Source organism: Poecile atricapillus, chromosome 3 (genome assembly GCF_030490865.1).
Source record: "Poecile atricapillus isolate bPoeAtr1 chromosome 3, bPoeAtr1.hap1, whole genome shotgun sequence".
NCBI lineage: Eukaryota > Metazoa > Chordata > Aves > Passeriformes > Paridae > Poecile > Poecile atricapillus.
Window position 1 is genome coordinate 108,893,791 of NC_081251.1, and position 10,331 is coordinate 108,904,121.

At 44.8% G+C, this 10,331-nt stretch overlaps 1 protein-coding gene across 1 annotated transcript; it reads right to left on the reverse strand.

Moving 5' to 3' along the window:
• CNRIP1 (cannabinoid receptor interacting protein 1) lies at positions 1-7,370 on the reverse strand. Its single transcript, XM_058835418.1, has 3 exons — positions 7,115-7,370; positions 6,314-6,458; positions 1-1,437 (listed from the first exon to the last, which is right to left on the reverse strand). Exons 1-3 carry the CDS (start codon positions 7,291-7,293, stop codon positions 1,273-1,275), a joined length of 489 nt encoding a protein of 162 aa, XP_058691401.1. The 5' UTR covers positions 7,294-7,370; the 3' UTR covers positions 1-1,272.
• Positions 7,371-10,331: the final 2,961 nt, after the last annotated feature.

The window sequence follows — 10,331 nt, forward strand, 5'->3', positions numbered from 1 at the left end:
AATTGTTTAGTTCCTTTATTACAAAGATCAAAAGTCATGTTTACCATTTACATACACAATTTACAAATTATTCACACAGGGAGTAACAGATATGCAGGAACTGGCAGCTTACTTCAACCCAAGCTGGGGACGGGACAAGTGTAGTTGTTTCCTTGCTTCCCTGTCTTTACTGAAATAACAGATATGTCTGTTTTGTGTTTTCTCTTTGTGTTAAACACTGATCTAGTGTTTATGAAGCACCTTTAGTTATAACTATGCAAATGCTTACATGCTTATCTTTATTTGAAAGAGTGCAGTGCATGTATAAACATGCACTGGGATCTGTGCCCTTCACACTACTGAGTGTTTGTTGGTCAGAAATCTTGTCAAATAATACAGTGGTCAGGCTTGAAAATGTTGATTTGTAAGATTTAAGTGATTTCAGCAGCATGCCATTAAAATAAAAATGGAATTTAAAATCAGAACTCTTACACCAAGAATTAAATTAAGTATAGCTGCTGTATCTCTCAAGGACACTGTATGATCTTAAGATAGGTCTTAGCCATGTTGTTAGATGTCTTGGATAACACAACTGGTTTATTGCTCTTCCTTCATCAGGTTTTATACCATTTCCTAATGATATTTCAAAGACTGGGAAACTTGAAAAAGAATCCTCTTTGAGAGATTTGGTAAATTAGCAAACTTCACAGAATATCTTACAGCACTTAACAAAAGGGAGAATGAGTTCCCAAATCACTTGGTATGAGAGCACAATACCAACAGTGCATTAGCTGCCATTTAGCTAAACATACAAATAACCATATTTTTAATTTTTGGTGTCCACTGGGAGGACAGTACAACAAAATGCATGAAGGAACACACCAATTCTGGAGCAAACACAAATGTAAATACAGAAATCACCAATGTGATGTTAATCCAAATTCTAAGCAATGAAGCAAAACACTTCACAAAAGTTGTTACATCTAGTCAGAATAATCCAAATACTTACAACAGTATTATGATATGACTTTCTACCCAGTTATCAGATATCCTTTACCATGAACCTTTCAGTATTCTCAGGGTGACAGATAAAGAACATTGCAGATGCCGTGGTAAACTTAAAATACAGTAATAGGCAAATATTTTAGTGGCACCACCTGTATATACAATGTAGTTGTTGGAACCTTATGGACAAAGCAGTGTTACAGTATGCCTTGGTTAAGGCTTCTTGCTGGTTTAAAAGGTAGATTTCTCTTTAGGGAGATTGTCCAGCAGTATTGGTTTCCCATCTCTTCAGTGGAAGGTCTCTTTATTGATCCACATGAGACTGCGTGTTTCATTTGGTTTGCATTCGTACTCAATACTGCCAAAGCTGTTTCCCCATTGGCAATGATCCCGTTTGTGGTAGTTGTAGAATTTGACTTGCCAGACTGTCTCAAAAACACCAATGTCATTAAACTGTGAGGAAGAGGGAATACCAGTGTTAGTCAGCTGATTATTTTGTTGGTTTCTCTCTCATCCTGAGAAATAACACTTGTGAAACTGCAGAACATGAAACACTTGCTATAAGGACTATTGTTTATTGAGATCAATAAATCAAAGACCTGTAAAAAATGCTCTAGCAATCAGAAAGTCTTTTATGTGCAGCCATACATAAAACATGAAGGATCAGATTCTGCATGTACTGTTCTCTTGCACTCACATCTGGGATAGGTGAGGGAGTAAAACTATTCAAAGTGCCATACAGATAAGTGTTACTAACAACAAGAATCAAAGCCATAATCTTTCTTAAGATGACACTGCTTGTATATACTGCAGATCATGTACCAGTGATCTGCAGTGATACAGACCATCACTTTACCTTTATACCATACCTAGAGGCTGCAGCTGGGATTGGGAAGATTCTTCTTTTTCTTAGTCTGAAACATTTAATGTGTCTGCATTTTGGAGTCTTGTGTCTGCAATGTTCTTGACTGACATGTGCAGCTCTTACTACTTTCCTGGGATTCTATTCCACATTTTAAATGAGACATAAGCAAGGGAAGTTCTGTGTGCATATCTGTAACTGCTAGTTGGACTGTGGTAGTGCAGCTGAGTAATAGGAGCTACTAAAGAGATAATCAGTGTGCTTACCAGGTAAGTGTCTAATACAGTGAAGTAGTAAGACATTGACTTTAAATTGTCTGTGAATGCAGCCTTGAAGTGAAGGAGACTGGCTATAGTATGTTCTGTAAAATAAAGGTGTTTTTCTTCTTTAAACCACTGCTAGACACCTGTACAACATCAGAAGAACCTCAGTGAGGTTGTCAAGCATAATTTATGATTTCAGTTTTGGTAATGGAAATGGTAATGGAAAATTTGAGTTCCTATGCTTTGAGACATTGCAGAGAATCTCAAGTGTGGGTGTGACGCCTGTGTGTATTGCCATTGGTCCCAAGCCAGTATGGCTTGTTGATTGTGTTACATTGTTAGAAGATACTAAATAGTGAATTTAGTGCTACTGAATGGCACCATTCTTCTGTATTTTTTCCCTTTAAGTATTTCCATCACTCACTTTAATGACAGCTTCTTCACTTGACTGTTTTCCATTCCTATCATGTGCCTGGGAGCTGATCTTTGATCATCTGCCTGCTATAATCACACTTGCAAAGTCAGTATGAAAGCCCTTTCACAGAGAAATCGTTCCTGATTTACAGGCAGAGTCTCCTGTATTCAGATTTTTCAGAAGGACACATTTGTTGTTGTTTTTTAAATTCAAGATGTGGTTTGTAAGGTGCTGCTGTGTAGCAGACATTGCTTTAAACCCTCCCTCCGCCCACTGTAGTAAGTTAAATTTAGTCTTGACAATAGCAGAAGTTGCTGTGTCCTGTAAGTGGAGGGGTTTTATTCAGCTCCAGTTACAAGTGTTACCTTGAAGGACTAAGTGAAACACTTCTGCCACTTCCTTTGACTAAGAAAGAATCAGATGTACAGGCTATTTTAGCTCTCCCAGCAACTAAAATCTTAATTAAGGATTTTATTTTTAATCAATCATCTTTGATAGTACATGATACACTCAAATGCATGACAGTAAAGGTTAAGCACATTAGATATTAATGTGCACAGTCCACAAAACTCATCCTGGAGGAGTATCAGCCATGCTCAGAGTAGAAACTAAGGAAGAAAAGGCATTTCTAATAGCATTTGTAGAAGGTGATATGACATAGGAGCAGCATTTCATTTCATTAATGTATGAAGGATCTGAATTTCAAAAAGACAGATGAAGAAAGAAAATTTAGTTTTCCTTCAATGACCCAGTTTGCTGAGCTACCCTGAGTAAGTTTGTCTGCTGTGGGTTTCCAGGAGAAGGAAAAAATTAATTGCAGAGCTTTTCTACTACCATGTGCCTCCCCCAGCCCAGTACTTAGCACACACAGAAGCTTTGTGGTGTGATGAACATTCTGCATCCTCAGAGCTCCCCTGAATTCCCATGGCTCCTGCAGCTGAATCCTGGCTGCTCCACTGAGCTTGTATATGGGCATCCCCAGGGAGGAAGAACAGCCCTACTCTTTGCAGGTCAGGCTTCAGGTTAAGTGTATTTCCCTGTCTGCTCTTCTCTATCATCTGGTGCTGTAGGAGTAGTTATTTAATCACTCCCTCTACATTTGCATGCTGAGATGATTTGATAGCTATTACTGCAAATAGAGTTCTAGCTTCTTTATTCAGTCTTAGACTAGTCTGATCAAGAATAAAATTAAGCCCAAAAACAGGCTTCTAACTTAGTTTACACCATATGCCAGACAGTTTATCAGTTTCTGGATAGTGTGCATGATTGACCAGTCAGGTAATAGAAATAAATAATCAGATTCTGGAATTCAGAAACAGGATTGTTGTTTAACATGTATAAACTCTGGCTGTCATGGATCAGATGTGTTTACTAGCCAATTAATATAGCAACACAAAGGATTATCTGTTTAAAGTTTCAAAGCAGATAGGAAGGAAGTTCTTATGGATCTTTATGGACCATAAGTCATTCAGACACTAGATTGGCAGTATCAGACTAGTTTTTGAATGCAGGACTGATCTCACAATCTATTTCTAATGTGAAGTCAGTTTTTCTGCCTCAAATACTGTCCTTACTACTGTAGGGTGCATCAGGATTCTGTCTTTTCTAGAAAAGGAAGTGGAAGCAGAAGTTCCTCATAGCTGAAGGAAACAGGAAAATTTAAAGCTGTTTGCAATGAGCTCAGTTTTGAAGATTCAGGAAGTAGGTATTCAAAGCAGTTTTCAGACTGGGGTATCTGAGTCTTGTTCCCTAAATCTCTTACAGCTCTGCTTAGCTAAGCAGCTAAATGATGAGTTAAACATGTAAATCCTTATTGAGATGCCTATGTTTAATACTTAAAAGTATCAATTCTGGGTATCTAAGTCTCTACTGATCAACCTATCTATCAAGATCAGTTCCTAAAAGGAATTGAGGACCTGCTTAATGCTTGAAAATCCTCTTAGCTTCGTGGTTAATATCCCAGGATCTGATCTGTAAAAGCAACTCTTCAGGCAAATATTGTGGCTACTCATTCTGATGCTGCAACAAACCATGTCAGAGCTTGTAACTGAAAATCGGACTCTCCTTACATTTCAGTCATGGTTTGACTTGGTTTTCCCCAAAGGAAAAGTTAAACTTCTAGATTTTCAGAGTTCACTTCAGTGCTGCACTTAAGGGTAAAGGTGACCACCAAAATAGGGATGCCTTAATCAAAGCAGATGGTTTTTTGGGAATATTGTCCTTTCTCCTCTTGTTACAAGGTACAATGATCAACAGTGGCATCCAGCAGTTGTGTTCAGCTTGTTGTGAAATAATACTGTTTGATTTTCCTGGGTGTTAAAAGGAGGTGGTTGCATATAGAAATGATAAATGTAGTACTCCATACTAGTCTTAATAACATAAGATTATGAAATAGTAATGTGATGTGGGTCTCCAAAATTAAGTCAGGCACACTGTAATTATTAGAAACACCAAATGGAGATGTTACAGTTCTTATTCAGAAGGGGATTACTATACTGAACTATGATCCCAGAAAAAAAATACTGAAGAGCAACATGAAATCTTATGTGCTGTAAGCAAATGTCATAAAATGCTGAAATCTGGTGGGCTTGCATAAGCTGGAACAGACTCTTAAGAAAGCTTCAGATGAAGATGGCTTACTGCCCTGATTCCTTTTTTTGGTACAGAAGACATGGAATAAACAGCAAGAATCTCTCACAACTATAGTCAGGAGAAGGAGAAAACAAACTGCCAAAACTGAGCATACCACCCAAAGAGTCCTGTGGAAATCTGCCTGCTGCTCTTCTGTCAGCTCTGCTGCCCTGTGGGCTGGAGCTTTTGTCATCTCGCTTTGGGGCCATGGAGCCTCTCTTTATGACTGGGGTGAGGAGCCATTTAAATAGGAACTTAGGTTCGTGGATGCAGATAATGGAAAATATGGGAAAAGAGAGAAAAAAACCTTGGGTGTTGTTCTCATGCATGCTTTTAGTCTCTGGCAGGTCCTCAGGCATGCTGAAGGTGACAGATGGAAGGGGAGAGCAGTCACCCCTTGTGCTTGGGGCATGCTCTGCACTAAAAGAAATGGTGCTGCCAGGCAAAAGAGGGTCCCTGTATGCCAAGGGATTGGATTTCTGGCCACGAACCTCTGGGAGCTTTCTGATATATGTATTATGTCCTGTAGAAGGGGTGGGAGGTTCAGCTCACAATTCTTTCTGCTGCAGCACCCCAAAGGGTTTTGCAGGTTGTCCTGGGGTGACAGGTCCCTAAACCAGGACAGAGGTCTCTAGAAAACCTCCTGTTGCTATATTTTATATATTAGTAAAGGCCTGTATGCACAAACCAGCCTTTGAACTAAGTCGTGATATTAAGGGCTAAAGTCCTTGAAACCTTCATGCAGAAGAGAGAGTAAAGCAAAACAATATCCTTGTGTGTAAGAAGAAAAATGTAAACTGTGTGTGTTAGCCAATAGTAGCTCGTTCTGCTCGCAGACCCTGTAGAACCCTATAAAGGTGTGCTAAAGATAGAAATAAACTGGCATTCACGATTACTTCTGTGAAGAGTGGTGAACAGCTCGGGGGTCTTCTCAATAACCTCCTGCTTCTTCCTGGCCCCTGATGTTTTCCTGGGAGAGAAGGCAGCAGGACTTGTATTTTCCAGCTATGTTCTGGCCAGTGACCTTACTGACACAAAGCAAAGAGGAAGGCAGCAGCTGTGATCAGACTTTGCCCTGGAACATTTCACCACACTCTCTCTGGGAGTCAACCCCCTGCTGCCCTCCCTTGTCCTCTCGTGCCAGGCTTGGACACATACCTGCATGTTGACTTGGATGGGCTGTCTCTCCCCACTTTTGGTATGGGGCACCCCTTCCGTGTCGTAGATCCCTGTGTAAGAGGCCACCTGTGCATCCCGTGATTTTTCTTCCAGTGGGACATTGACACCGCCGATGCCCATGGTCCTACAGAAAGAGAGGATCCAGCCTTTCAGCCCTGAATTCCCCCTTCCTTGGCAATTTGGAGCCAGCACGTGGGTTTGCAAGCCTGGTAGCCTCTGTGCTGGGAGAAAGCTTCAGGGATTTTAGCAGGCCTGCCTGTGCTGCTGACTCACTGGGGCTCCTGAAATATGTCAGGGCTCTGCAGTCACCCAGGGAAGGAGTAGCAGGGAGAGGCAGGTGGGATCTGATTTCGAATGGATAGGGAGAGGTTAGTCGAAGCTCTTCTGCGGGGCTGCGCCTCCACCCAGAGCTGCTTCCCCATCTGGTCTCGGCTTTGCCGCGCCGCAGCGAGGCTGGGGCACTGTGTAGGAGGGGTTTCTTCCTCCAGCGAAAACCGCGGGGAAGGAGGGAGAAAAGGAGCTGGGCTTGCAAAAGCTCCGGGAGAAGGTGGGGAGGGAGAGAGAGGGAAGGCAGCGACTCCCAAGCGTGGCCGCCCCCCCGAGCCGGCCAGGCGGAGCACTGGGAACAGCTGGCCAGGGACCCAGAAACGGGGAGGGAGAAATCACGGAACCCCCGCGCTGTCAGCCTGCCAGGAAAAAACATTAAACGTCTAAAAATAAAGCAGCGGGGAGGGAGGGGAGGCCCGGGGGAGCCGCCCTGAGGAGGACGGCCGCACTTACGTGGCCTGGACGGTGCCGGGTCGGAGCGACACCTCGATCTTGTATTTGGCCCCGGTCAGCAGCTTGATGGTGCGGTTCTGGCCGAAGCGCTGCCCGTCCACCTTGAAATACACGGCCCCGTCGTTGGGCTGGATCTTGAGGGAGACGCTGATTTTCACGAGGCCGGGGATGTCGCCCATCGCTGGCGGCCGGGGGGGCCTCCGGGCTCTGCGCGCGTCTCGCCCCCTCCGAGGAAAGGCGGCTGGCCGGGAGCGAGGGAGAGGAAGAGGAGGAGGGAGAAGGAAGAGGAGGGGCTGCCGGATCCCAGCCAGCCCAGCCCTTCCCAAAAGCAGCGGATGAGATGCTTGATTATTTATTTTCCCTCCCACTAATCACGGCGTAGCATCTGGGCGGTAGATGTGTCTTTCCCCCCCCCCGCCTCTTCTTCCCACCCCCCTTCATCATCCCGCCCTATATCCCGGTTTGGGGGACATTTGCAGCTGCTCAGATTGCAGCCGGTTTCCAGGGAGTTAATCCGGCCCCGATTACTGCAGCCGTAATCCCGCGGTTCGTCCGGAGGAAACGAGAGGGGCCCGGCCCGGGAGCCGCCTTCAGCACCACGGACAGCGGCGTGGGCAGGGCGCGCTCCGCGGGGTCCCGGCTCGGGGAGCCCCCAGATCATCCCTGATCCCCTCACCTGCGGGGAGCCCCCAAATCATCCCTGATCCCCGCACCTGAGGGGAGCCCCCCAGATCATCCCTGATCCCCGCACCTGAGGGGAGCCCCCAAATCATCCCTGATCCCCTCACCTGCAAGGAGCCCCCCAAATCATCCCTGATCCCCGCACCTGAGGGGAGCCCCCCAGATCATCCCTGATCCCCGCACCTGAGGGGAGCCCCCCCAAATCATCCCTGATCCCCTCACCCGAGGGGAGCCCCCAGATCACCCCCGATCCCCTCACCTGTGGGGAGCCCCCCCAAATCATCCCTGATCCCCTCACCTGCGGGGAGCCCCCCCAAATAACCCCTAATCCCCTCACCCGAGGGGAGCCCCCAAATCACCCCTGATCCTCTCACCCGAGGGGAGCCCCCAAATCACCCCTGATCCCCTCACCTGCGGGGAGCCCCCAAATCATCCCTGATCCCCTCACCCGAGGGGAGCCCCCACAAATCACCCCTGATCCCCCACCCGGGAAATGCCTCCCGAGAGTTGATGGAGCCCTGTGGGGTGGGCTGAAACATCTGTGTGGTGGCACAGAGGATCCAGAGCTGCCCGAGAGTGAGGGGAGGGTGGACAGCAAAGACGTGGTTTTCTGTCTTTTCTCTCTCCTGGTGCAGCAAAAGGTTTTGTTGAGTCACCATGCCTGGACTGAGGGTCGCTTTCTTGGCTGTCAGAGTCACCATGCCTGGACTGAGGGTCATTGTCTTTTTCCCTGAGGTCAACAGTCAACATCAGCAGGCCAGGGTTCCTCTTGGGATTATTTTAATCACTTCATTGCAATCCTCTTATTTAAATAGAAAAAAACCCTATACACTGTAATTGCACTCTAAGATCTGAATCTCACTCCTTTAAGTGTGATACTTCTCTTTACTTATGGCTGGTGCTGTTTGTTCAAGAACAAAGATCTTTGAAACTGAACAATGTACCTGTCTCAGACTGTCTCATTCCTATCTATCAGAGATTACTTTTAACCCAGGGAGGTTTCTGCCTCTTTTCCATTCTTTTTTTATTTGTTCTTGTTTGCTGTTAAAACTGTAGCATCCTTATGTCTGACACAAGCTTTGGGCCACGAATACATTTTTTGCTTGGACATTATGGCAGAGTTAATGTTTTTCTTAGGAGAATTCCATAATTCCATGTTGCACTGGACCTAACCTGTTCTTTGTTTTTGTGAGGCTGGGATGTACATGTGGTGGTGTAATGTAAACTAAGCCAAATGGTAGATACAGCAAAGCCCAGCTGCATTTCCTTATGCATGCAAGTTATTCAGTAATTAATTTTTTTTTAAGTTTAATTAAATTGTACTGCTGAAAACCTCTAGAAAAAAAAGCCAAACTCCAAAAGTTCTACTGGATATCCCTTGCTTAGGGATCCAGCTAAACACAGGCTTCATAATGTATTCAGCCATTCAGGTTCCCACAAATATAGGGGCAGGATGTGATCCCTGCCTCTCAGAAGGGTGTATCTCTGCAAAAATACTAAACAAACAAAACAAAAATAAACAAAAACCCACCCACCCCAGTGCATTTCTCCTTATCTCTTTTCCTCACTGCAAGAGAAATCCCATTTTGCATTGCAGTCTGCAGAAACTGCTGCACTTTGTGGCTTGTAGGAAGTTTTGCCCGCAGTAAATCCCCTTCTGTAAGTTTAAGTGTAATTCAGTATGAAATCACAGAGGCCTAACCTGTGGGGAATCTGATACTGTCACTTAAAGTGGTGTGTGAAGAATAATGGCCATTGCCAGGGATCAGTTTTACTTGCTTCATGGGCCAGACATATCATGTTGTAGTAAATTGTGTGTAGCTGAAGACATTGATTGCAATTAGCTTCCCAAGTACATGAGAGGTCAGATCTATAGCCAGGGTTTTTTTCCCTTATTATTTCTGCCTGAATGATTATCTTTCTATGGACACAGCTCAGACTGGGACTTTATTCCTGACCAGTACTGGAAAAACACGAGGGGAAACTAAAAAAGCATCATATTATGGAATGTGTATGCACAGTAACTGTCTTACCACATGCAAGGGTAACATGGTGGGAGGAGAACATTTATGAAGAGGAAATTCTTAATTTAGGCAATGACCTTCTTTTGATTGATCTAATAACTTCACTTGTGTTAATGCATTTACATATCTGATCCCACCAGATGCCCTTTACCAGTATAGATCAAGGGGAGGGGTTGCCTTTGCTAAATCCTTCTGGGAGGTCAGTTTTGTTGCTGCCCACCTGGGGCTGCCCTTGGGCCCAGTTTTAGCTCAGCCCAGGTTTTGATGCCCTTCCTGAATTAAGCTTAGTTCGGCTCTTGTCCAGCTCTGCCACAGACAAATCCAGCCATGGATTCCCTTGATCTCGCCCTGCATCTTGAATACCTGTTTTAACCTCAGCCCATCCAGATGAAGGTGTTTGGTGCTGTGGGATGTTTCCCCTGACTAGGGAAACCCAGGCCCTTCCAGTCCCCATGGGGATTTTCTATGGGTCCAAGATCTCAGGCTGCTACATTGCCTGATGTTAATTGCTT

Bases quoted from the DNA above. Each gene is read 5' to 3' on its own strand.
- CNRIP1 (XM_058835418.1), bottom strand. From the start codon at position 7,293: ATGGGCGACATCCCCGGCCTCGTGAAAATCAGCGTCTCCCTCAAGATC. The intron at 6,459-7,114 runs GTAAGTGCGGCC...CTCTTTCTGTAG, and splicing joins CCCGGCACCGTCCAGGCCAC to GACCATGGGCATCGGCGGTG. The intron at 1,438-6,313 runs GTATGTGTCCAA...TCTTCCTCACAG, and splicing joins CCATCCAAGTCAACATGCAG to TTTAATGACATTGGTGTTTT.